Here is a 27,135-nt window from a genome sequence, read left to right as displayed (position 1 = left end):
AACAAGCCAAACAAGCCAAACGATGAAGAATTTTTATTTAATTCTAACCTTGAGTTTTTTGTTATTTTGGTCTCTCCGTATACATCTGAATCTCTATGCATATATACCTCCAAAAGTTGGGTTCCTTTCTTGTGGTCATCTGTGCCATCTTCCCTTTGACAAGATTTATGAAGTTCCTTCAATATCTAATCAGGTCCAGTGAATCATTGAATTATTAAATGCTCATAGATGCTTGTAACATCAGGCACAGACATCAAGATTTTGTTGGATTCTTATGAAATAAACATTACACCTTACTCATTCGTCCATATTCACCAATATCGAAGAAAATCTTGCAGAGCTTCAGATTTGTCTTGAACCACAATCTCTCTGCATGATGGGTGACAAGCACAAAAGTGGGATCACAAAATGGGAGGTGCAAGGCATAAAAAGCAACAGAGATAATGTCTAATTGCCTAACCTCATTCTTTGCTTCTTCAAGGGCTTTCAGAGTTGTTTGGTAAAATTCCTGCAAAAGGCTGAAGTTCTGGCTAGCTGAACCTGAGACATAGTCCATGATGCTATTGATACATTTCTCACTATAGTTTCGAGTCACTGCTGACTTAATTAATAAGTCACATCTCCCTATAGGATTCCATCATTTCCTTATATCTTCCCAGTCGATAATAAATCTTGACAGTTTGTTTGAGAGCTTTAAATCCCCTAATGGAATGTGAAATAGGTATAACATAAGTAATTGTTTATTAAAAAATAAAAAATATATATATATATATCAAAATGTGATGAGCTAAGACAAAAAAGGCACGCATGAATACTAGCAATTCTCAAAGGATATATTATGCTGGTTAAAAGGAAAAAAGTAACTATCAATAACAAATACAGAGGAGGAGAAGATCAAGTGGAATGCTTAAGGCTCAACAAAAATAATATTTGCTGAATGAGAATTAAACTCAGAAGATAGGGATGAATTCAGAAAAGCACAACAGTTAATAGTGCAACCAGAATTATACAGCTAGTAAATATTTGGAGAGACAACCAAAAGGAAAGAAAAAAAAATTGCAACTGACTGAAAACAAAGAAAAGCAGCCATAGATCACGAATTGATACAAAGAAGAACCACAGGAGATGCAACCAGTGATATTGATATTGCTCTTCTTTTCTACTTCCCTATCCTTCTTTATAAGCATCACTCAGAGCATGGATTTCCTACCAGTCTGCCTTTTCTTGTTCCATTTGAACTACCTCAGCAAAACCAGCAAGTGCCCCTTCGGGATCAGTTTCAACCAAACCTACATACAGCAGAAATATTACTATCCTAAATAAACAAGTGTGAAAAGATAAAGCAGCCCTAAAATAACAACCATAAGAACCCTAAACTTCCAAGATCATAAAGAAATAAACTGTTAAGTGCTATTTATCAGGTCATTTTACGATTAGTTTCACAAGGAAAAAAATGCTATGCCATTATTAACAATACATCAGCAGGATAACAAAGTGGTTTCTGGATGTGACAAATTAATCATGATGCTTACATGAGAAATGGTCACAACAACTTGCAATCGAGTTTGTTCACTGCAAGATCTAATGTCAAATGAACAAATCGGTTTATTTGACTAGTAAATTCAACAATAATGTTGATACCCCCATGTGAACTAGTTCAACTTTCCCAAGTTGCCACAGAAGAATGTTTACCACGTACTGAGTTATTGACGAGAATATAAGCAAGCAAAAAGTACAGCTCCAAGACAAAACAGCAAGTTTTTACAAGAGTAGATAGCATCAATTTTATTGCATCGGACTCATGCATTACTTAAAGCCCAAGATTAACCAAAAAATTCCTTACTCATGAACGGTCATAAGAATCGACTAATATATTTTCGGGCATACCTTTTGAATTGTAATATTGATTCTCAATATCAACGTCTTGCTCTTCTGGCTCCTCCTCTGAGTACTCAAATCCGTAGTCCTCCATATCGGCATCTACAGAATAAAAGAAGCGCAAACTGAATTATTCTTTGGCAAGTGAGGATAAGGAAACCAGAACTTATAGCGATGCAAGTCCATATTTGACAACGTCTCGAAGGTTAAGAATACTTCAAAGAACAAAGAAGCAAAACCAGCTACTTTCTGGGACTAACAATCTCCATACATTAGATGGCAAGATATAATCCAAATTGGCATTGTATCACCGGCCTGTATTTGAATTTCCCCACCTTTACCCTCCACTGTTTTCAATAATTTAGATGGCACAGAGTGACATCAACAAAGGTAGGATCTCCTATACCATATCAACCACGACTCGTCATCACCTATTGACACAAATGAAAACACTAGTGCCATGCATAAACACTAACACGTTCGGCCGCGGCCAAAGTATCCCAGAAGTTTCCAGGTTCAGTTCAAAGCACTCGTAAGTCGTAACAGGAATCGGGTAGATGGTCGAGATAGAAAATAAGTATCCTAAAATTTTGAAGAAAAAAAAAAAAGCTTCTTTGGAACCACAGCAATGGCGATAATAATTTCGAGGGCACGAAACATGAAGAACGATTAAACCCTCGCATCATATCGAGAATCAATAAAGCAACACATACCGGAAGCCATGTCGACTCAACACAAGTCTGGATCCAATTTAGGGATTTGATCGTCACTACCGGTATCTATATGCGCTCGAAGTTGCTCTGGTTTCTGACTCCACAGAGACCGGCGACCAAGTGAAGTGAAGGTGCCAGGGGCCACAGCTGCTTCTTCCGCGGAGTTCATTGTTGGGCCACTTGGGGCCCAAGTTAATTAGTCACCTGAGCCCGCTGCACTTTGGACTCGATCCAGTGCCAGATCAAAAAAATAAAAGATCCAGTGCAAGTTCTCCCTTCTCTGTGCATGTGAAGCCCGGTTGGCACGTGAGTAATAAAAATAATGGACATTCCTTTCTCTTCCAAGTTTATATACGTATTTTTAATTATACGTATTAAGGAATTCTATTCATTAAATATTTTTTGATGTAAATGATTAAATAAAATATTTTAAACAAATTAAATACATGTTTATGTAAATAAATAATTTAATTAATTTAGTTTCCTAAAAAGTAAATAATTCACATTAACTTTATTAGTAAGAGGAGTAGAGGTTCACACTCTTAAACCATGGTGGAGTATAAGCCCTGACCAAAAAAACTAATTAAGACACTTTATTCCTTACCTTTTTATATTTTGAGAATTAAAATATGAATCTTCACTTAAAAAATGTTTATTCAATACTATTTTGGATAGAATGATCTTTAATTAAAAAAAAGTTAATATAATATTTAGTGTTTTAAATTTGTCTTCATTTTGATTTTAGTCCCTCAAATTTCAAATTATAGGTTTTGGTCTCTCAAGGGATAAAATAGTTTAAATTTTTATTGGATTATAAGAACTAATGTTTCAAATGAAAAGAAATTTGAGGAACCAAAATCTATAATTTAAAATTTGAGAGACTAAAACTAAAATAAAAATAAATTTAAAGGACTAAAATTTGTATTATTCTTAAAATATATATATATATATAAACAATTTTTTCAGTCACACGCAAAGAGCCAACTAGGACCACCGGCGCGACAACGCCTGCAAAGAGGCAGATGGAATCCATAGCCCATTTTACTTCTTATTTACGCGAAAAGGCAATGTCATCGATGCACGACATTTTTTTAATGCATTCCTGTAATAAAATCAAGAAGCCAATGACCAATACACATTCCTGAATTAAACGGGAACTAACTAAATAACGGGGTTGGTCTAAGTGATAAAGTAGTTTGGTATTGCTTAAACGAGATCTCAAGTTTGAGTCGCGGGTCAGATCCAGATATAATCAGAACAAAACTCCGGTAAACTAGATGGACAAAAAAAAAAAGGGAACTAACTAGAAAAATCGAGCGTCATTAATCAACTCAATTATTTTTTCCATGTCACCTTATTTAAAATTCTTATAGAAATGCCCATTATTCCAGTGGTAAAGTCATTATTACCCTGCACCTCATCGGTTTCTCCCAAAGGCATCTCTTTTGTTTAACGCCGCTGGCTGGCCCAATTCACATCATGAAAGCTCCTCTTGAGAGATGAGCAAACAAAATACAGGGATACCTTCACGAGAAGGAACAAAATATCGTTTTCATGCAAGAAAAGTAATGTTTTTATTTTAAATTATTATTAATTATTGATTTTTTCCTCCCGACACAGGAAAGAATAGAAAAGAGAAGGGAAGAGAACTGGGTCAGAGTCAGGGCTTGTTGAATTATTTTCTTTACAGCGTACTGTATTAGCAGAATAGAATAGAAAAGAAAACTGAAGATTGGATTTTGAAAAGGAAAAAAAGAAAAACAACTGGGGGGACAGGCGCGAGGGAGAGAGAAGCGTATGTTTTTTTTAACCCGCAACGCCAGCGGAAGGAGGATCTGAAAGCTTCGTACCAACAAGCGTGACCCCAAAAAAATGCGAGGTATGAGCATATGATTCATCTTCATCTTCTTATCTTTCGGAACCCTAAGTTCTCTTTCCGTTGCCACTCCTTTTGACGCAATTTGACTTCATCTGTAGCACGATCCACTTATCTCACTCCCCATTACCTTCTGCTATCTGCTGTCGATAATTCGCGTCTTTTGAAAACTCTCGCCATCAATTTCTGTGGGTTCGTTTGAATTGAACTTCTCCTGCATTCTCTTGTTTTTGTTCTAGAATTAGAAACTACCCTAGGTACTGAATTTGAGTCCATGTTTGTTTTTGGCTGTAACTTTTAGTTGACTCTGCTGGGCATTTTGGGCTATAGTGCTTTTGGTTTTAGTTAGACTCAGACAGTATCGCAGAAGGTTGATGATTTCCTGCTTGGAATTATCAGCATGAAACAGCTCTTTAATGTAGGCAGAAGAAAGGTTTCTTTACTTCCGGGAGTTTGGCTTTGTGCGATAATTATTCTATTTGTGAATGTCGACAATCCTCTGTGTCCGTAATCCCATTTTCTTTCTCGAAGCGAAGGAATAAAAAAACTCAAGTCAATAAGATATCAAGTGTAACAATGTCGAAGAGGCTGCGTGAAGTCTCACTGAATTCCGAGTCGTATGAGTTGAGTTCACTATCCTCAGTTGATAGCTGCGCAGCTCAGAGTTTGTTTGCCAAAGTGAGCAGATAAACTAATGTCCAAAGGATTTTACTTTTGCACCTGTAGGGTATTAAATATTGAGATTGTCTCATCACCTTTCTACTATAAGTCTATAACTGCAATAACTCTTCCATTTGAAAATTTCATGAAACATTTTGTTTAACAATATGTGGTAACGAGGACTATACGGTAGTTAATTTCTTCTACTTACTCTAATGCCATTGTGTATTATGTCTCTAACTTGGTATACTGCGCTGTGTAGAATGATGAGTAGACTGAGGTGAAATGATTTGGAAGTAATTGAAGCTGTGGGAACAAAATGCTTAATGTTTCTTGTTGTGATCATAGACGTAGCTGTGGTGTCAAGTTTTCCTCCATCGGAAAACTTTATTCTTTTACCAATGGCAGTTGATACAAGTGGTTTGGCATTTGTTTCTCTTAAGTTAGGTATTGGGTTTAAGGAGGGGGAAAATTATCACGAGGGGAGTATTTCACTCGTGTGGTCTTACATGACTCAGTTTAGATTTAGATAGGGCCCGATGTGGCTTTTGGAAGCCAGTTGGTATGCCTGAAAATAAAAATAATTATCCTGTCATATCCTGCTGTGTTTATTTTATTCCAGAGAACTGCTTATGTTTGAAATTTTAGAAAGAATATAGATTTAAGATTGAATTCTGGAAATTTTACAAGTCCGCATGATACGCAATGCAGTTAAACAAATTTTCTGGTTTTGAGGTGTTTACATACTTGTGCTTATAAATTTCAAAGCCCAAATGGGCAGCATGTTACAGAAATAGAGATTGAGTGGAGATTAGAGGCTGCATTTAATGTTGCCTTGGAGAAATTAGCAAGACATATCTTCCCATTTTAACCTTACTCTCAGTATGTGATGATAACTGACACCTTCGTAATTTAGCTATGGGTAAAGATGGCATCTATTTTCTGTTTGCAATGCCTGCTTCGCTATTTGTATGTCCGTTTGTCCATTATTTCTGTATTTTTTGTCATGTGATTATTCTTGATGTAGTTCAGTAATTGTGATTCATTTAACTAATGAATGACTGATTTTACTTTCCACCAAAAGAAGAACTGTATTGGTAATTTTAACACCCTTTGATGTTTACAGGTATATCCCCTGACCAAGAATCAGTTGGGTCTGGGACAAAGAGGTCTAGTGTATCATCAGGCAGCAGGCCTCGAAATCAGAAGGAATTTTTCTATAGATTTCTTGAGAGTGACAACTTGACTGAAAAACTTGTGGACTGGTTTGAATCTCTAGCAGAAAGATGTGCACCAAAACAACATGCCTTCGATGTTCCTTTTGAGCTGATAGAACTACAAAAATTTGATTATGCACTGGAAGGCATTTCATTTCAACAACTAATACGCATGCCTAATGCTGTTCATGCTTCTACATCTGATACTGTAGAGGCTACTGCTTATCTTGCAATTGAAGATTTTCTGCATGCAAGCGTGAAGGGCTTATGGGAGGCTTTTTGGAGTCAAGATGACCCCATGCCTTTTTCAGTGGCCTGTCTGTATAATTCCAACATGAAGTTTTATCAGGCTGAGAAGGCAATTGCTAATGGAAAGCTTGGAGGTCTTTGTGCTACTGGTATACTACTCAATAATCCTAGACATCCCCATGGAAAATGGGATCATGTCCTTGAAATAGCTCTTTTAAGGCCTGATATCAAAAGTCTGGAGGGCAGGGACTCCAGGCCATCTTCATCAATTCTTGGGGATGCTCTTTTCTGTGCTCTTCGCATGCTCTTGGCTAGAAGTTTGAGCAGGCTGAATTTCTTTGAGGATCCAAACACAGTCTTTGTTGTTCTAGTTGATTCTCAATATGGTGGAGTTGTAAAGGTTGAAGGAGATGTAAATAAACTAAATTTTGATACAAATAATGTTTATGAATGTGCAGCTGAATGGGTGAAAAATCATTCAAGAATTGCTGTTTCTCCCATTGATAGAATCTGGAACAAACTCGGAAATGCAAACTGGGGGGACATTGGTGCTCTACAGGTGCTGTTTGCAACCTTCCACAGTATAGTGCAGTATGCTGGACAACCCAAGCACTCTATTGAGGATTTAGCTGCTGATCACAGTTTGCGTCTCCAAACGAGAAGAGTGGATAGGCAATTAGGGGATACCAGTGTGAATGAAAATGGTCTATTCCGACATCAGCAGAGAAGTGTTTCCCCAGAAATTGTTGAAGTTCGTGAGGATTCTGTGAGAATTGAGCCCAAAGAGTCAATGAAGTTAGAAGTAGGATCCGTATTGTGGCTGGAGGATTCAGATTTGCAAAAGGGTTATCAGATAAAAGAAGTCATCACCACTGGTGAATTGACATATTACATTGCATCTTATGTTGAAGAGCCAGCAAAAAATCTTTTTCTGTATGTGGGTTCTCATCTTCTGGAACCTGCTTGGGAAGATATGAACTTGTGGTATCAAGTTCAGAGGCAGACAAAGGTATTGACAGTAATGAAACAGAAAGGTCTTTCAAGCAAATATATCCCTCAACTGAGTGCATCTGGTAGGATTATTCACCCTGGTCAGTGTCAAAGACCTAACTCAGGTGGAAATTGCGACCACCCTTGGTGTGGGACTCCTATTCTTGTGACCAGTCCTGTTGGTGAAACAGTTGCTCAAATGGTGAGCAAAGGCCAATTTGGCTCGGATGAGGCTATTAGATGTTGCCATGACTGCTTATCAGCACTCTCAACAGCTGCTTCTGCTGGAATTCGACATGGGGACATAAGGCCTGAGAATGTAATTTGCGTAAAGTCTGGTGTGAGGCATCCTTATTTTGTTCTAATTGGTTGGGGGCATGCAATTCTTGAAGATAGGGATCGCCCTGCTATGAACCTTCATTTCTCTTCAACTTACGCACTTCAGGAAGGAAAGCTGTGTTCGGCTTCAGATGCAGAAAGCCTAGTGTATATGCTTTATTTTTCATGTGGTGGGGCCTATCCTGAACTAGATTCAGTTGAGGGAGCACTGCAATGGAGAGAGACGTCTTGGTCAAGGAGATTAATTCAGCAAAAGCTTGGTGATATCTCTACAGTGCTGAAAGCTTTTGCTGACTATGTTGACAGTCTGTGTGGAACACCATATCCCATGGACTATGATATATGGCTAAGAAGGCTGAGGAGAAATATTCATGATGGAGATCATGGAAAAGAAATCGATGCTACCGGCTAGGCTTTCTAATTGATTCCAACTCCAGGAAAGAGCACTGTTGATCATCTATGACATGTTTCTCATTGCAATGATTGAATTTTTTGGTGGTAAATAAAACTTGGAAACCAATGGTTTCATACTTTGATCACATAAATCTGATCGGAGGCATTTGGGGAGCATGAGATGGTATACGATGTATACCTGTGCCTGTTGAGGAGCTAAAGCATCAAATCACTTTTGTTTTTTTTGTTTTTTTCCTTTACAATTTTCTTATGAGATTCCTATCAATGTAAGCTATATTGATAACAATATTCCTTTTGTAAAGATAATAGGTCTTTTGGCATGCCCTAGTGGTTCAAGACTGGTTTGAGCGATTCATGCTGCACTGTGGGTAGTCATTTTCTGTAAATGGGTTGGTTTGGTGTTCTTGGAGGTTTCAGATCAAGCCGCTTAAACCATCATTGCTTTTCTGTCATGTTATTTTTCTTCCCTTACTCAAATTGATCTGTCAGGATTTGGACTTATTGAATGTTATTCACTCGTTCAGAGTAGAGAGAGGTAGTTTTAAATTTTTGCCCTTACATTTTTCTTGGAATAGTTGCCCATTGAGGGGGACAAAGCTTGGTTCAATCTATATTGCTAATGGTCCTACGGCCTGATAACGCTGACTTGTTCTTGTGTGTTTTGCTTGTTTTTTTCAACCCATAAAGCTTGCCTTTTGTAATTAAGAAAACAAAAGAATAAAAACAGACGTGAGATATCAACCATTCATCCTGCCCTTTCGCTTTTAGCTTGCCCATTTTCCATGTATGAGCGGCATTATCTCGCCATGGTCTTCCGGCATGTTTTTCTAGGGGGTCTAATGCTTTCGAGACTGTTAACCTTGATATCCATAGGGAAATAAACCCACCAGCTTCACGAAGCTAGCGGCGTGCAAAAGTTACCTTGAACATGCAAAGGTGAGTAGGAAACTTGCACCCTTTTGCCAACCGAGTTTTTCAAGCATTTGCTAACCTATTAGGCAAAAATGCAATACATGGGACCAAATCATGCATAACTGTTGACGGCATGTCACTTTCTATTGATGTAACAGGTAGTTGATTAAATGTTTACGTAGATAATGAACTTGAATAAAATTTTTTTTTTTTTACTCTGCTAATCTGCATCCATTTCTTCAAGGGCTGCTTTGGCCGCCGCCTTGGCTTCTTCTAACAGCTCATCTGGGACCTGTAGACGGTTATAATGAAATATGTTATTTACGGGCTTGCAAACGACAACGATAAGCCGTAAATGCGCACAAATAATTGTTACACTAGGGCAGTGGTGACCGGCAATTCACACAACACAACATGAGGGTTAGGGCGTTCCTCTCGATGAAGCTAGGGACAATTTGCAGGACGCAAACAGAGGATTATAAAACCAACAAAAAGCAGAAATCCATAATCCACGGACTAAGCCATTTTGGATTGAATTCTTGTGCAATGAAATAAATAAGATGATAAAATAGTGATGCCCTAGCCGAATCTCATGAAGAAGGTGCTGTGCTGTAATGCAAGAGGATGGGCCAGCTCCAGATATGATTCGTTTCCCTAACCATCATCTGACTGTCAAAAGCCATTTCATTTCCTACTCTCCTTGGTCCTAAATATAGAAGTTAAATAACTCATTTATAGGTATTAAAAAATTTAGTTAAGTTAATTATCTATAAAAATTGTGCATTAGTGTCCCCAAAAAATCCCCTTAAATTGTTTCCATCCAAAACTAGTCCCCTTAAGGGAAAACTCTATTTAATTTATGCAATCAATAGCGATAATTTGGAGAAAAAATATAAATTTAAAAGGCAAAGTAGATAAAGGTCTCACATTTAGGACTAAAACAAACCCTCAAATAGAAATTGAAATTCAACCACAAATTGCTAGATAAGTAAATGAAAAGGCAACAAATCCACAGATCTTCGCTAATCGCTAATTGCAAATAAAACCACATACACCCAACATCTTAAATGACAATTTTATCCTTAGCAGGATGAGCATTACCTTTTGATGTTGGCGGTTTGATTCATCACAGACCCAGCTCATTTCTAGCTCAAAGTCTTTATCCTTAGCCTCATCATGCACTCCATATATACTGCACGGCAGCATCATCATCATCATCATCATCATCATCATCATCATCATCATCATAATAATAATAATAAGGCATATTTTTTGCAATTAAAAATTTAATTATAGCATTCAGCTTCGATAGAAGATACAATTTCTGTATAAACAAATTCTCCCCTATTGAAGTAACAAAATCAATCATTTACAAGGTTAATCATCCAATAGAACATTTATAATGATTAATTACAGAAACAAAACAACTTTCAGTACCCCTATAACACAAAGAAACTCAGAAGCTCAAAGGCCACAGCCATTGCCGAAACAGGTAAATTATCCCAGGCAGTGGTCAGAAAATTATCACCACTTTTCTCTTGATGGATAAAACTTTAGTTTGGTCCCTTGATAGTTGACTTTTCAGGGATTCCGATATGGACAAGCAAGTACATTGTAAAGCCTGAAGCTTTAACGTGTATACTGAATTCCATAGCTTTTGGACAAATGTCATTGAATTGCAGTACATCGAAAAACTGCACCATCTCATGTTGTTCTTCCACTAATTATAAGTTTATAACCACTCTTCCACTATTACATTCATTTCCCTAACGATTTAAAAGTTTAAGCCAAGATTTTTATCATCCAATACTCATAGCATAGAACAGAACACAAGGCCACAAACTCACAAAATTCCAGTATAAAATGTTACCAAGTATAGATGACATAGATAACATTGTAAATTGACAATAAAATTACTCAAATACATAATACATACTACTTACATCTTGGCTACTTCAATAACCCCTTGTCGGCAAGTCATCTCAGAAAGCTTTAGCTTTTCGATCTCCCTGCCAAGCATTATAATAACAATTGAAAAACTTACCATCACACTGAAACAAGTTTGACATGTTCTGGTTGCTTGAGAACAAGGGCATAACTACTATAAATGAATTTATATTAAGGTTTCATCATGTGGGTTTCAAAAAAATGAATTCTATCATGTGGAACAAAAGAGAAGCAACTGTATACTTTATTGCATTAAAAAGACAGATAAGCAAATTTAAATGTTTGGGGATGCATCTGATAAGAAATGAGTACTAGCACAATGAATTAACGAATCAATTGCACTCACGTTTTAGCAGCCTGTCTACCCTTTCCAATTGCAGCACCAAAATACCTCTAGGACAAATACCAAACATGTAAGCACGTAAATTACAGATGAAACTGTAGTAAAAAGAATCTTAATGAAAAAGGAAGTATCAATCGTACAACAAATAGCAATAAACAAAAGTGGACTCACAAAGGAAACACCAGAAGGTTCAACCAAGTACAGCTGTGGTCCATCTCTGTCATAACCTCCTAATATGACACCACAACCAAATGGTCTGCAGCAACATTATTATTCTCTCAATTAATTTAAATGCGAGGAATACAATTTGAAAGTGAGCAGTGAATGACAGTCAAATCTTAATAAACCTGAGCCACCAATATAGCGTGCAAAGATGCACATAACTAGCCACACGCTCAGCAAGTTCCTTAACAGGAATTGGTTCACCATACACACTGAAAAAGAATAATAAATCTAGGTGAGATCATTTCTTTCCATAAGTTGAACAACATATATCAAGACCTAATACTTTAATTTACATCACTAGCACATTGAAACTACAAGACAACACATTAAGTAGTGTCCCTAGGACGAGGACTTCAAATAAATTACTATTGGCTTTGAGATTCAACAACCAGACTCCACAGATTAATTGTTTAAGATATATGGATATATTTGTATGTTTGTAACATTCTAAGGGTGAAGCATCATGTTTACTGTCATTTTCGGACAAGCTAAACCGTACATGCTGATACTATATTCTGTCTGTTAGCTTAGAGAACTGTCGAAATATGTGGACGTCATTCCAATTGTTTCTTTATATGCTCTCAAAAACCAAAACTTATTTAAGCAGGGTAGGAAAACAATGAAAAGTGATGACTTTTCCCACCTGCTATTTATTTCTCTTGAGAAGGATATATAGAAGACTACAGAGAACTAACAGAAAGAAAACCTAAAAAGTGAGAACTGTGTTTCTATAGAGATATAATAAGTCTGCGTATGTTTTATACCAGTGCTACATCAGGGTGGAAACTAAAGAATGTAGGTAGTTGATGAAGACATATAAATATGAACACAAGAAGTGAAAATAAAGGGGGAAGGGAATCATCCTAAGATGTTGCTGGAATACAGAGCAAACCTATCATAGTTAGTTGCCTCAGACTTAGCCCTGGCAACAATTTGTCTCCCATCGGCAGCTAATCCAGCCACAGCCTAAGATTGGAAGAACAGTCATGATTACACGAAAAAGAAATTTAGAAAAGAAAGAAGAATACTTAATCTCTGACTGGGACAAAAAGGTAAACTACTAAGACCACAGAGAAAATCCATGTTCAATTATGCCAGGGCAATAAAGCAGCTAAAAAGTAATAAAAGAAAGCACATGTTAAAATTTAAAAAAATTAAGTATTTACAATGCTATATGTATGTACTAGCTTCTGTAGCCACGAATTTCTCCTTAACCACATTTAGTATTAAGATTCGCGTGGCTTCTAATACAGTGTATAGACATGCTCATGGACGGATTTCCTGCCCCCCCCCCCCAACAATTTAGGAGGATTTTTCTGTCTTATTATAATATTTTTTGGGTGAATATTCATTGTTATATTTCTGCTTTGTTCTTTGGCCATGCATTAATGAGTTTTATTTTCTCTTTCTTGGTTATTGTCCCGTAAGTAGATGTACATAATGAAATTCAGAAGAATAATACACATTCAAAGCTCTTTCTTCATCATGCATAGAATGAGTCTTGTTATTTTGACATGATCGGGGATCCCGAAAGCACTACCATCAGCAGCGTATAAAGCATGGATTCTGTTAACATTCACACTTCACTAACTCATACATGCCTTGCATGTCAAACATGTCTCTTTAATTACATTACATGCGGTTATTAAATGATTCGACGGAACGAAAGAGTATTACCAAAAAAAAAAAAAAGAGTACTGTAGACAATATAGTACCATGCCCGAGTGGCGATGAACAGAGTGTATTCTTCTATTGGAACCCGTCAGCATCATCTTCGACGGAATAAGCTTCTCCACCCCCTATAGTCCAGGAAAAGCTCAAAAACGAAGAGGCATGGATACTGAAAAAAATGAGCTTAGCAAAATCGAAGTATTTACCATCACAATCCCGTCTTTGCATTTGATACCCACGACGGTCCTGCCAAGAAAAACAAATCCGTGCATCTTAACGCCATCATTCAAGTTCTTCGCAAAAAGGCTAAGCAACATTTTACCCTAATTGAGTCAGGAAAACCCGGCGAAGGCTTCACTGTTACGAAAGTAAATTTTCATGCAGTCCTAGGTAGCGATTACACACATTAAAAATCCTATTTTGTTTCTCTCACAGCATTTTTCCACTGAACATACACAAAGAAGAAAAGTGAAAATGCAGGAAAAGGAAGCAAACTGAGCAAAAGCAAGGTACCCGCTATTGTCGACGGCCTTGGCAGCGTATTCGATCTGGAAAACCCGACCATCAGGAGAGAATGTAGTGACTGATAAATCGTAACCTGTTCCAATGCTACTCATGCTTCCAAACGATCAACTTGTTCAAAATCTACTTTGTCCGTCTTATGCCGCTTACCCGGGCTTCTTCGGCACCGCAAGAAGCAAAAGGGCGAAATGTTTTTCTTCGGACTCAAGAAAATGGCTAAATTTTATCACGGTGGAGAGTAAATGTGAAAAATTGCATTTATGCCTCTTACCTTTCAATAAATTTCACATTGGTCCCGAAGGTTCTGCCATAAGCTCTCCTGGTGTCCTGCAGTAAATCATAATCAACTTTCAATAAATATAGATATCATGCTTAAGTGCGATGTTAATATATTTGTGTGTGTTTTCAAATTTAAAAAAAAAGAATGGATGAATGTATTCCAATTCCACGGGGACTCATAAAATAAGGAAATAAAAAAACTATAGGCGAATATATTCCGAGGGCAAGAAGGAATGTATAAATTGTTAGCACCTTTCCAAATCTCCAGCTATTTTTTTTTTAATTATTATTTGCATTACATATATCTTCCATACATTATTACTACAGTTCACTATAATAAAATATTACTCGCCTATCAGGACTGTTTCTTTAGTTCAGAATATAAATGGTTGACAGGTTTGTCGAGCATTAATTATTTTGACAAACGCGAAAAAAAATTATACTCTGGAATAAATTTAATGAAAAAATTAACTTCAACCAATTTTTAAAATATGGGTAAATAATTGAGTTAACTGAGCTAAGTGGACACTGCCATCAAATTTTCTGTGCAACGCGGAGGCAAGATATCTAGATATTATTATTGATCAACATGGGGAAGGAAACGAAATCCAGCACATATGAAGATAACATTCCTCGAGGCTCGAACCAGCAATGTTTCATGGCAATGGCAAATAGTGAAGAACGAATCTACTAAGAAGCCTGGTTCGAGCATAGACTATATAGAGTGCCATACACAGGGATTCCGTCTGCTTCAGAGGATGGGGCGGACTATGCTGCTCGTATCAGACTTCATTTTGTCATTCATGTGGGTATGCTCAGGGGTTCTGATTAAGCTGGTGGCAAACAAATATCTGGGATTGAGTCGTGAGCCACTCCGTGAGATCGTGAAGATTGCGATCGTCATTGCTAACATGTTCTTCTTTGCGTTTCTCCTAATCATTACCCGTGGGGGCGCCTACAATCCACTCACTGTTTTGGCTAATGCTGTTTCGGGGGATTTAAGCAAATTCCTTTACTGCGTTGCTGTTAGAATTCCTGTTCAGGTCAGTAGATTGTGAATTAGTTCTTCTGTTTTCTTTAATCATTTGAAAAAAAAAAAAAAATTGACTGCAAACACTTGTCAACTACATCTTTTCATATCTGCAGCGTCCAAAACCATCATTTTGCTAGAATTTAGAGGCCTCGCTTCTTTAGTCAACTGCTTGACTGCTATTAATCCCCCCTCTCTCACGAACATTCACAAATCCACAGACTCCCACGTTGATTTTACACAATAAATGTATATCAAACGCATGTCAGCTGAAGATAAAACCATAGTGATTGAAGTCACTATCATTTGTGGAGAGCTGTACTGCATCAATCTACATGTGACCTGGTGACGGGTTTTAGGACGAAAAAAAAAAAATACGACAGTGTTTTCTGACAGAAAGGTTCCTACCATGTATGCATTTTAGTTGCGAAAGAGGGGAAAATCCTGAGTGGCCTGTTTATAAACTGATTTTTCATCATAAGTGAAGATCTCTAGCAATCTTGAGACCACATCAATTGATGAGATAACCATCCAAGAAACCACTTACCTTATTTGAAAGTTGTACGTGTACAAATCATCGTCTCTAGTTTCTGCGGTTATTGTGTGGCTGAAAAATTTTTCTTATCATGCATCTCATTCTCAGGATATAATATCTTCGGCAAAAAACTTAAATTGAGGATCAGCATTTCCATGGTTATGGTTCTGTTCCGTTCTTTTTCAGGTGATTGGATCTATTATGGGGGTCAAGCTTATGATTGATACCTTTCCGGAAGTAGGACGGGGACCACGTTTGAATATCGACATTCATCGAGGTGCTCTGATAGAAGGAATCCTAACATTTACAGTTGTTACCATATCACTTCGGCTTGGCACAAAAATCCCTGAAGGTTTCTTCATGAAGACCTGGATCTCCAGTGTCTGCAAGCTAGCACTTCACATATTTGGTTCTGATCTAACTGGTGGTTGTATGAATCCAGCCTCTGTAAGAACTACTATATCTTCCTGATCTTTCTTTCTTTTTTTTGGTACATAAATCACACAACAAAAAACCCTTCTTTTTTCTGATCAGAAACTTTAAATCACTTGTTCAGGTAATGGGGTGGGCTTATGCTCGCGGGGATCACGTAACCAAGGAACACTTCGTTGTATACTGGATTGCCCCTATGGAGGCCACTGTACTGGCAGTATGGACCTTCAAATTGTTAGTACGGCCTGTAAAAGAAGACAAATCAAGCGCAAAACATAAATTACAGTGATGGATAGCCGGTGATGTAACATAAAGCTATGCTCACCTGACGAAGTAAAAGAAACGAAAAGCAAGGGGGATTAAAATTTAAAATTAAAATGAACTCGAGAGAGATTGGATTAGAACTTAGAAGGGAGTCTAAGGTGAAGTGATGTGAAAGGAATATAGCAAAAAGAATGATACAAGGGAAAAGGAGGGAATAGGTGTCACTTGTTCCCAGAGCAAGCTTGAAGAGACAAGGCTGATACAGTTAATATCAGGGCGATCTACATTATAGCGAGTGAGAACAATTGCGTCATTAATTTTCTTTCTTAATGCTCTGGATTTGATGCGTAATTTCCCACCAATATTTGACAATATCCATTCTTTAATGATGCACCCATTCTTAATAGCCTATGTATCATGCATGAGCTTTCAATTGCAAATAACATGATTATATAATTCTTCCTCCTTTTCCAGCTCAATCCTCTTCATCTCCTCAACCAAAGGAATCAATTATTCATCTCCTCTTAATATTTTTGGTCAATAATCATAAAATTAGCTGCAGTAAAATGTGACATGGGGGGAATCCTACACCAATATGCTTTCTTATCAGTAGAGCTGGTAATACAGGTTGGGCTTACGGGCTCGGGTTGGCAATATGCTAGCCCGCACCGTTTTGAGCTCGCTCCGCCGTGGGCTGGCCCGCTTTTTATTTATTTATTTAATTTTTCATATAATTCCTAATATAGTTAAAATATTTTGACCCTCAAATTCCACATGAACAATTAAACATTACTTCTTTCATATCATTGCATAAGTAATTAAACACTTTCTATATTTGTGATTCTGTGTATAGTTATATGAAGATCGTCATCCATCTTTTATTTTTCATTTATTTGTTGTGTCACTATAAAAGCCTTTATAAAATTAAATAAACATGTGATACTTATACATTTATACATAAAATATCTACTTAATTAATTAGGATAAGAAAACTAAATTACTTTGAATAAAAAACTAGTTAAATTAATTACTTATAAAAAATATATTAGTTTTTAAAAATATATTCTTAAATTATAAATTAATTTTCACTTTATTTTATCATAATTCACTACTTACATTCAAGATTCAAAACCTAATTTTAACATTTCAAATTAAACTCAACCTATATTAAAGATAATAGTTTTTATTTAAAAAAAGAAAAGAATATGTAGGCGGGCTCATGCCAGTCCGCCAAGGTGCGGGCTACTTCAGTCCGCACCACTTTGGGCCCGCACAGCCGCGGGCTGACCCATATCCGTATTGTCAGCCCGCATTACCACCTCTACTTATCAGTAATAGGAGATCTAAGTGAAAAATCTTGTATTACGTTAGAAGCCACCAAAGTCATTGTTTTAAAAGTTTTCAGGGATCAAATACGCTTGTAATATTTAGTATTACCATATTCATCGTCATCACAGAATACCCAGTCCGATACCATATTAACAGCCATAACGGAGTACCCGGTTCGAAGGCGATGTCCATGGACATGGGCTTGAAACAATTCTAAACACCGAAAAAGAAGTTAAGAAATGGGTTGGTAGCATTAGTATCAACGTACTTTGTTTTTCCTTTTCTTCCCTTTTTAAAGGATTGAACAGAGGAAATGGTTCTCTCTGACTTTTAAGCTCATTGGGTGAATGCCCTCGAATAAACTTAAAGTCAAAAATAAAAGAAAACTAGGGACATCCAACTAACGAGTGAACTAATGGACTCTATTGTCACAAATAATACACAAGACAACATTTCAAAGTTTTCTCAGTGCTGTGTACTCCTCGCTACGTTTTTCACACCAATAGCACTCAGATGAACAAGAAGAAGGGGATTATGAGGGATTTATGCCTGCTCAGTACACAAGCTGTGGTTCAAACTCTGCAAAATCCACAGATCCGGACTCTATTGGTGGCATTAAATATGTAGCCAAGAGCTCAGATGCCAAGCCCGCAATTAGTGGGATCCTCTTCAAGTTCTTCACCAAGGGAATGTCGTCAGTTTCACCAACAGCAACAAGCTTCTGGTTTATTTCCACCATTCTATCCAACTTCCGCTTGAACTCGGGGTTCTCCACATCCAGAACCGCTGGGAAAATCCTCGCTGTGGTGCGGTTTGTCTGCAAATACAGCAATCCAAGAATGCAGCTTTAGTTATTCTCTGAGCTACTTGCCTTGTTCTATGATGCTAAGAATATGGTTTTAGTTTTATAACGGACTAATCCACAAAACTCTGTTGCTACAACCATGAATTGCTCAAACTTATTAACAGAAGGTGACAGTGAAATACTGAAATTTATATTTGCAACAATGCTTTCTAAAGTAGGATGCAAGAACATGTAGCATAAACTTACTTCAATGATGACATGCATGTCAAATTCTTTGGTGTCCAACCCAATGCCTTCATAGAAAGCTGTGCGTTGACAATCGTTCAGGTACATGGTGACATAGACCTGCAGGATAAAATTGAGAGCTAAGTTTTAGTACCCAGAGATCGAAAAATAATGACCAATCTACTATGAAGACATTTGGCATAAATAAAAATGGCAACAGATCGTCGGGTGTTTTAAGGTGAACAAGATTTTGCATCTTGGATATGCTTGCTGTTAGATATCCTCAAGTATAACTATAGATACAGTTTGATTAATAGATACATAAGCATGCTAAGCACATTTTTCAGTGGAATCTACTTCTAATATGCTTTGTATCTATCATCAATGAACTGATTTTCTATCAGATAATATCTTTGATATTCGTTGCACACTCTTCCCCTTCTCAATACTGCTCTTCAAATAGCAACTTCACAAGGCGCGATGACTGGCACAAAGTATGAAGGTTTCAACACAATACTGTAAAAGACATTGTGTGCATAGGCAAAACTCACCGATAAACAGAAGAAACGGGCCCACAACTTTGCCTTCCAGTCATTGAGAAATTGTGGCTGAGCTTTCATCAAAGCAGAGAAGAAGTCTCCGTGCCTGTTCTCATCCTGGCACCAGTTCTCGAAGTACTTGAAAATGGGATAACATTGGTACTCGGGATTGGCCTTGAGGTGTCTGTATATGGTTATGTATCTCCAGTATCCAATTTTCTCAGACAAATATGTTGCGTAGAAGATAAACTTTGGCTTGAAAAATGTGTACTTTCTAGCCTTTGTCAGGAAACCCAAGTCCAGCGCCAAATTGAAATCAGATAAACCCTTGTTTAGAAACCTGCATTAAATTTTTAACACTGAGCTCATACACCATCCAATTGATCATAAGAGGAAAAGAAAATTTCGATGGCAATTATAACTATCAAGTTGCGTCTTTACCCTGCATGCCTTGCTTCATCCCTTGACATGAGAGAGAAAATCTCAGCAACCACTGGATTGGTTTTCTGTAATATAATCATTAACAATCCAACCAATTTATCAGTCCAGGAATAGGAGACACAGAACAACACTAAAAAAGTTATTTTAAGATAAAGCATGAACTACATTCTCAAAGACATGGCTAATAGCTAATTAAGCCCCCACGTAGCCAAGGAAGCACCGATAATGATAGAGATTCAGCACACAGCGCAACAAGACACGACTAGGTTTTATCGGTGAACTTGTAGTCAAACTAAATTGAAGAGCAACATTTGCCACGTCCCAACTTCCTTTTATTTTTTTTTGGTCTTTTTGGTGAATGGTTTCAAAACTTTAGCAATCGTTTCCATCCTAACTAATCAGAACCTCGATTATCAGTTGAAAAAATCAAATAATAAAGTTGAAACCGAGCATCGCACCTTAAGCCTCCTTCCGAGCTCTTTGTAGAGAAGGAAGCCAGAGAATTCAGCAGTGCAAGACCTCTCAAGGAACTCCACGAAGATTTGCCTGAGAGGTCCTTCGATTTTATCAGCAGCCTCCTTGAACTCCTTATTCCTCACAAAATGCGTCTGGTTGTAGTCAGTCTTAAACTCCTGGAGCAGAGCTTCAAACTCAGTCTGGTTCAAGTTCTTGTTAATCTCCGTGTTGAAAAGTGTCTCCATCTCATCAAAGTCTGTGGTGTAGAACCTCGGCGTCAAAAGGGTCTCCTTGATGGCAGTTTTGTTACCTTTCTTGCTCGGCTTTGTGGGTGTAGCGGTGGATGAGGCAGACATTCTTACGATGCTGAACTTGGTGTATGAACCCATCCTTGGGTTCCCGAATTTGGGAGTAACATTGCTGAATTTGGAAATGGGTTTCACAAGAGCCATTTCTGCTGCCATTGATCCTCCGGAGGAAATTCTGCAGATTTGAGCTTAAAGACCAAGGAGTGCCAAAGGGAAGAAGTTGGAGTTATATCTTGGTCGGATGGACAGTCATCGCATTCCATCTCATCCGATGAAATCCGTGACCGTAAATCGAAATTTGACACGTGGCAGCTCTTGTGAGATCATTCTCATTGAATGATTGGCGGGGATAATTTCATTCGGATCAGATTTTGTGGCCCTCATTTATCTGCGTCTCCATTCTCGCGGTCTTCTCTTGGGATATTTATTTTTCATTTTCCGTATTTTCTTTCAGTTTTGCCCCTTCAACTTTTATCAGAGTCTAATGAGAAGAACATTACAAAGATTTATTCCCCGTATTAAAAGTGGTCTATGTTTTTCATTGACTTAGTTTATTTTAAAAAATTTGACAACCTTTTTCGGGAAAATTAATCTTTTGGTCCTTATAGTTTTCACTCATTTATAATTCAATTCCTATATTTTGACTCGATGCAATTCAATCCTTCTAGTTTTGACTTGATTGTAATTCAGTCTTTGAAGTTTGACTCGCTGCAACTGGTCCCTATATAATTTTATTTTTCACAAACACAATGACTAACTTATAAATTTGTGAAAAATAAAATTATATAGGGACCAGTTGCAGCGAGTCAAACTTCAAGGACTGAATTACAATCGAGTCAAAACTAAAAAACTGAGTTATACCGAGCCAAGGAGACTGAGTTACAAATGAGTAAAAATTATAGCGAGCAAGAGATTAATTTTCCCTTCCAATTCATTTCTTTCTTCGGGCAATAACCTAGCTCTTTGCAGGTGATATTTTCTCTGATCTTTCATGCGCGTATAGAGGATAAAACAACCCAATGAAGTAACAAGAAGCAGCAGTTCAAAATGGGAACCACATTTCGGCGATATGCTCGCTCTGCGTTACACTGTTACAGGACACCCTAAAAAACTTGTCTTTTCTTCGGTTCTGGGGTTAAGTGAAGTGAAGCGACCCCATTTGTAGTTTTCACAGGCACCCAACTTTTTCTAGGCCCTTTGTCCAAGATTTTTCTTTTGAGTTGATGGATCTTTTTAGCTATGTTCCTTTTTTCTTTTTTCTTTTTTTTGGTTTACAATGTTCAATGAATATTCTCTTGATTCTGAGGCCTGAGGTGAGATGAGTGGAAGATAAATTACATCCTGCTGAGTGAAATCTACGAATCGATGTAGTTTTCTGTCAAATGTGATACTTACAAGAGTTCTAAGTTTCTCCCTAGTAAATGAGCAAACATCAAATCTAGATCTTAACAAACGGCTGGCTGGAAGAATAGAAGCAAACCTAACAAAGCACCCATTTGGGGAACAACAAACTTTGTGCATTATTTTGAACAAAAAGTGTTGTTTTACAGCTTACAACAGTAACACTTGTTTGACCCTGGCAAGCATGAGAAGTGCAACGTCACTCTCTTCATTTTCGGCCAAAAATGGCATCAAATAACTTGCATGTAGCTTGCACAATGGATCTTCATCTTCACACGAATCACTATTTGCTGCAACTACTTCATGGTAAACAAGGAATCCACCGGCTGCAGCAAACCTGTTACAAATGTTTATCAAGGTCACTATTACAGAATCACAAATCAATTTTTTTTTCCTTCTTTTTGGTCACTATACAGGATTACAAAATTTGATTTTTATTCCTCTTGGTTTTGAGTGATATATTGAGTCTAGTTGCCAGTGGTCAAACTTTAAACTCCTGCACGTTCTTGCCATAGATCACTGCAGAATAACTTATTAAAATTTCAGAACTGGCAAAGTTTGGGAATCAAGAGCGAGGAAAAAACCTCTTAAGCTTGACAAAGCAAAAGCTGGCTCTGTGGCGCTTAATATGAGCTATTCTTCTTTATCATCAGTTTCCTTGGTCGCACTTGTTCTGTTGACATCGATGGGCCTTTGGGCTGATTCTCTGACTCCATCTCCAGCTTGGGAGCTTTGTGGCTCTTCCATTTCATCTTCAGCATTGATGCTATGGAAATTTAGCACTGTCGCGGCAGAAGTTCGAGCTGAATCTTTCATAATATCTAGCTCAGCACTGAAAAACGGATCATAAGAAGACTGCCCTTCATCTGGTAATCTCATGCTGAAATGATCATAATCAAAATTTCTCAAAATTTCAGGAATTGGCATATTAATGTCCTCTGCACGCATAGATCCCATTTCAAGGTCACTTTTCTCATGTGGTGTCAGAAATCCCCTGCCTCCAAAATTTGTGGTCACAGACTCAACCCTCTCAGGACGATAATCCAGCACAAAAGATCGAAAATTATTCCTTGAAGCGGGAATAGTGGAGCAAAATGTTTCGTTAATATTTCCCAGCATTCCCATATGGTATGGATTCCCCCTCTTATCATACCGATATCGGAAGTTCTCATAAGTTGTCTGCGCACCAACAAAAGTTCTAGTATAAGCAAGCTCGAACTAATAAGCAACAGTCTAGGAGTTAAAGGAAAGCAGTCTGCAAACGTGATGGCCAGTGTTGGAAGAAATTATCATACAGACAGGTGTTGTAATAAGCTGCTTATATCTCAAATGCTTGTCTTCATTAATATTAACCTAAAGAAACTCAATCAGCATAGAAGCTACACTGAACTAAGTGCCAACCACGTAAAAGCATTTTCGTCCAGTGACTTCTTTTAGACCTGTTAGATAAGGGCATTTCCTATAATTAATTTCAATTAACAAATGGTCTGTAGCAATGTGGCTTTTGTGAAATTAACAAGAATTCAGTCACCTAACATCTCAGGAATTATTAAAATTATAGATAAGACCACATGAAGCAGAAGGGAAAATGCATCTCAAAGAATTGGAAGTTCAAACTTTGGGAGGCAAGAGAGTCACCTGGTTTGTGCATATGAGATGGAAATGGAAGATTGTGAGGCCTCCAACAAACCAGACAGCTATAAAGCAGTATACTACAAGAAAATCTGATACATAATCACTTGCTATCCTCTTCCCAAATGAAATGTCACCCTGGGCCAGATTGATACAAGAAAACACGAAGACGTATATGCACAAGATGGTCGATGTTGAATAAACATGACGAAGAACCTATAGTTTCGCTGCAAAACAACCATCATGCACAAGAATAGTTATTTCCTGTAAGAAACGGCATCGAAAGAAACATGGGAAAGCCCATTAAAACAAACCATTCATTTTGCTAATTCGTACAAAATATAATAAAAATAAATACAACCAATTTAGCAGCCACATGAAAAATTCAGTTTTATTATTCTTTCCCATCGTCTCCATAATAAGAAGGGTCGGAGGGAGTCACACGCAGTAAGCCTTAGTAACAGTTGATCATCATAACCTCAACCAGATAGAAATTTAAACGGATGGTCCTAGAGTAAACTATGTCTAGGAAAGGGTGGGATCCATCGGCCCTCTCTCAACCAAGTCACTCTAGGCTTTCTCAAAGCAAAATAAAACAGTGATCTAAATTTTCCTGTCAGTCAGTCAAATGGTTTAGAAGTGTTAATTTCTACACCTGATAGGATTTAGGAAGCTTAGCAATAAAATTATACATTCCAGTAACTAAGTGTGCAGAACGTTCTAACAACTCACTCAGTAGATTCAAGGAAAATTATAAGTTTCATCTTCTGCCAAATGGCAATCATCATCCAAGTTTAAAGGGAGAGTCCAGAATCACTTTTATATTATGATTCTCTAAACTGGCTAACAAGCACCATAAAATTGAGGTTTGAATTTTCATACGAATAAAAAGGAACCTGATCTCTTTTTCAAATTTGAAGCGAACTTACAATTCCAATACACTGGCCGACCCAAGGACAGTGGTGATCAAATCTCTCGACACAATTGTTGCAGATGGAACAATGAGACGACCGAGGAGGGCGATAAAGCAAACATGTATCACAGAACTTCACTTTTACTTTATGACCATTAACAATTACATCTTTAGTTCGAGGCAGTTTCAGACGAGGGGTTGAACCATTAATCCACTCCATGGAAGTACTATGCATATCAAATTCTTCATCCATCTCAGGAGGCCTGGAATTCCTAGGGACAATTCCAGGATCTCTCCCAGAAGTCAATAAGAGGAATGTTAAGTCCTGCATAAGAGTTTCTATCAACTTTTACCTTCAACATAATATAATTATGGATCTCATCACATCATAAAATGAAATCATTCATATGTCTGGGGTTATGGGAAGTATCATTTTTGCCCCTGGGAGTCGGATTCATTTTAATTTTCTTGTCTTAGATGGCATAGTTATAAACTTGGAGAAATCCAAACTTCGACTGAGTTATTTGCAAGTACCTCCCTCAACTATGAAAGCTGAAAAACACCTCCATGCACACCAAATATCTGGATTAAACTCATTTGCTGTCTTAAACATACCATTTTTTTAAGGTGTAAATAACTACAATCCGAATCACATAAGCAGTTATTGCAAAAACAAATCAGCATTGAATTAAGCATACGAGAAATATAGTTGACAGGAAAGTGAGCAAATTAGTTCAAATCCGCGCATGTGAAGGTCAGGAAGGTACTTTCTCTTTCTTATTTTTCTGGGGGTATTTGCATGGAAATTAGAATGATGAAAGAAAAATGTTAAAGGTATTACTGTAAATAAACACAGATTACTTACCAAAACAGCGAGAAGAGAGCCTACAATCATTATAGAATACCAGAAACGAACATCAGCGGAGCGGTCTCTAGACTTCTGCTTTTAAGATATATCTTCACACAAAATGCAATTACAGGCCAACATTAAGAAATGGTGAGAAATATAGACCCTGCGTCGGGACCGAAGACCAGTCTCCCACCACAGAAAATTTTCTGGAATAAAGGCAAGGAAAAGTTGAATTAGTTAGTCGAACATACTCACTTATTAAATTGCTTGTTTTCAACCCAAACACAACTCCATGAGTGCTCTCAGATGGAACACTTATGGGCTAAGAAATCTATAGCCATGAAAATTCATCTATGGCTAAGACATTTTGATTACAAGACAAGATTAACTAAAGGCCTTCCAACTAAAGTTGCAACCAAGGACTTTAGGAATCACAGTGTTGATGTTGGTGGGCTCACAGTTCATCTGAAAATGTAGCTTTAGGAGGATAGGCATAAGGTATGAATTATCTAATCTCCCACATAAATTTTGTGTAAGCATGGGGAGGCATACTACCTCATGCAAGAATAGAATCTTTCCTGGAGGCTTACCGTATCAAATTGGCAAAGTTTGCATCACAACTTACTAGAAAAGTCGATTTTGCAATTAGAGCAAGCATCCATAAAGATGATTTATGTATGTCATCGATGTGCATGTCAAAAGTCCATCAATGCTCACTCCTTCCCCTTGGGGGAAAAAGTAGAAAAAACCCATGAAAATTGTCAGTGAGGTCATGTTTCCAAACTCGAGTTTCCAAATTGAAAAAAGGGACTAGTTATAATGAGTTCATGTTGAGTTTGGAATGTGATCAAACATACCTTTCCACATTACAAGCATCCCAACTAAGAGAACAATACAGAAAGCTGAAAAGGACTCACATTATTACCCCTCCAGACTTGGTAGAGTCTCCTCGGCTTCAAATTGGAAGACATACTGCCAGGTGGAGAAGACCCCACGTCTAGATTTCTATTCCCATGCATGGCAGCCACCTCTAATATCAAAATTGGTCTTATCTCCTGAGAAAATCCATACTCCAATCCAAATTTCAATCGAGAGGTCCTCTGACAGATTCGAATTCCTTTCTGGGTATCTCAAATTATAATCCTCCCTGGATCGGCAGTTTAGGTGACAATGCAGATGAGAGAAGAGAGAAGGGAAAGAGAAAAGAAAGAATATCCCTGGATCACAACAATTCACGAAAGAGCCTGCAAACTCATAGGCTCATGAAATTTGTCTCTGAGGAGGCGGATCATACCAAGACGAGAGTCCTCGTGTCCCTTTCTTTCTCCCTTCCAAGTTCATTTATTTCTCTCTCTCCCTTTAATCTGAACTGCTGGCACCTTGGCGTTCTTGGGTGCATGTTCCAATTCCTTGCGGCATTTACGCGGGTAACTTTTTCTATTCGTTATGATGTTAGTTGTGACATTTACAAATGGAAGCTAGAGCCTAGCCAGAGCACATTTCTTTTTTTTGTTTTTTTTAACGGTAAGCGACGGTACATCTTTTATTCCGTATATTATTATCATGAAAATATGTTTTATAAACCAATATTTGATACAATTACCTCAATCGTCTGTAGTAATTAAAAGAATTTCTGTTATGCATTTGTATAAGGATATTTTGCAGCTGTCTACAGCAGAGTATCCACATCTCAAGGAGATACTTATTCAATTGGCCCAAAAAAAAAAGGAAAGTAAAAAA

General features: G+C 37.5%; 5 protein-coding genes, 1 long non-coding RNA gene and 1 pseudogene across 7 annotated transcripts; 2 read left to right on the top strand and 5 right to left on the bottom strand.

Moving 5' to 3' along the window:
* Window positions 1-100: 100 nt before the first annotated feature.
* Window positions 101-611, bottom strand: LOC114719020 (uncharacterized). Its single transcript, XR_003737880.1, has 3 exons — window positions 461-611; window positions 293-367; window positions 101-185 (listed from the first exon to the last, which is right to left on the bottom strand). It is a non-coding gene; the product is annotated as an uncharacterized LOC114719020 (long non-coding RNA).
* A 3-nt stretch (window positions 612-614) lies between these two features.
* On the bottom strand, window positions 615-2,699 carry LOC114718964 (COP9 signalosome complex subunit 2-like). Its single transcript, XM_028904422.1, has 4 exons — window positions 2,592-2,699; window positions 1,888-1,980; window positions 1,211-1,289; window positions 615-702 (listed from the first exon to the last, which is right to left on the bottom strand). The coding sequence occupies exons 1-4, from the start codon at window positions 2,599-2,601 to the stop codon at window positions 615-617; spliced, it is 270 nt and encodes an 89-aa protein (XP_028760255.1). The 5' UTR covers window positions 2,602-2,699.
* A 1,546-nt stretch (window positions 2,700-4,245) lies between these two features.
* LOC114718955 (uncharacterized) lies at window positions 4,246-8,498 on the top strand. The gene is made up of 2 exons (XM_028904409.1): window positions 4,246-4,470; window positions 6,254-8,498. Exons 1-2 carry the CDS (start codon window positions 4,464-4,466, stop codon window positions 8,332-8,334), a joined length of 2,088 nt encoding a protein of 695 aa, XP_028760242.1. The 5' UTR covers window positions 4,246-4,463; the 3' UTR covers window positions 8,335-8,498.
* An 809-nt stretch (window positions 8,499-9,307) lies between these two features.
* On the bottom strand, window positions 9,308-14,117 carry LOC114718998 (proteasome subunit alpha type-3). The gene is made up of 10 exons (XM_028904453.1): window positions 13,948-14,117; window positions 13,641-13,680; window positions 13,479-13,562; window positions 12,656-12,729; window positions 11,886-11,972; window positions 11,710-11,794; window positions 11,542-11,588; window positions 11,192-11,257; window positions 10,350-10,440; window positions 9,308-9,540 (listed from the first exon to the last, which is right to left on the bottom strand). The coding sequence occupies exons 1-10, from the start codon at window positions 14,049-14,051 to the stop codon at window positions 9,469-9,471; spliced, it is 750 nt and encodes a 249-aa protein (XP_028760286.1). The 5' UTR covers window positions 14,052-14,117; the 3' UTR covers window positions 9,308-9,468.
* Window positions 14,118-14,793: 676 nt separating this feature from the next.
* LOC114718984 (probable aquaporin SIP2-1) lies at window positions 14,794-16,899 on the top strand. 2 transcript variants are annotated; one of them, XR_003737874.1, is made up of 4 exons: window positions 14,794-15,278; window positions 15,987-16,247; window positions 16,357-16,654; window positions 16,715-16,899. XR_003737874.1 is itself a non-coding variant. In XM_028904441.1 (3 exons), exons 1-3 carry the CDS (start codon window positions 14,853-14,855, stop codon window positions 16,519-16,521), a joined length of 852 nt encoding a protein of 283 aa, XP_028760274.1. In that variant the 5' UTR covers window positions 14,794-14,852; the 3' UTR covers window positions 16,522-16,899. The 2 variants fall into 2 exon arrangements, 1 of the variants encoding a protein (XP_028760274.1); XM_028904441.1 differs by having other exon boundaries at window positions 16,357-16,899.
* Window positions 16,900-18,057: 1,158 nt separating this feature from the next.
* Window positions 18,058-20,804, bottom strand: LOC114718973 (magnesium-protoporphyrin IX monomethyl ester [oxidative] cyclase, chloroplastic). Its single transcript, XM_028904432.1, has 5 exons — window positions 20,294-20,804; window positions 19,836-19,900; window positions 19,407-19,734; window positions 18,877-18,975; window positions 18,058-18,642 (listed from the first exon to the last, which is right to left on the bottom strand). The coding sequence occupies exons 1-5, from the start codon at window positions 20,753-20,755 to the stop codon at window positions 18,379-18,381; spliced, it is 1,218 nt and encodes a 405-aa protein (XP_028760265.1). The 5' UTR covers window positions 20,756-20,804; the 3' UTR covers window positions 18,058-18,378.
* A 1,405-nt stretch (window positions 20,805-22,209) lies between these two features.
* Window positions 22,210-25,463, bottom strand: LOC114719009 (probable protein S-acyltransferase 4; annotated as a pseudogene).
* Between the last annotated feature and the right edge of the window lie 1,672 nt (window positions 25,464-27,135).

This window comes from Neltuma alba, unplaced genomic scaffold (genome assembly GCF_004799145.2).
Source record: "Neltuma alba isolate B1F8T4 unplaced genomic scaffold, ASM479914v2 tig00002171_pilon, whole genome shotgun sequence".
Taxonomy (NCBI): domain Eukaryota; kingdom Viridiplantae; phylum Streptophyta; class Magnoliopsida; order Fabales; family Fabaceae; genus Neltuma; species Neltuma alba.
The sequence above is the reverse complement of the archived record's forward strand: the minus strand, read 5'-3'. Positions and strand labels throughout refer to the sequence as shown.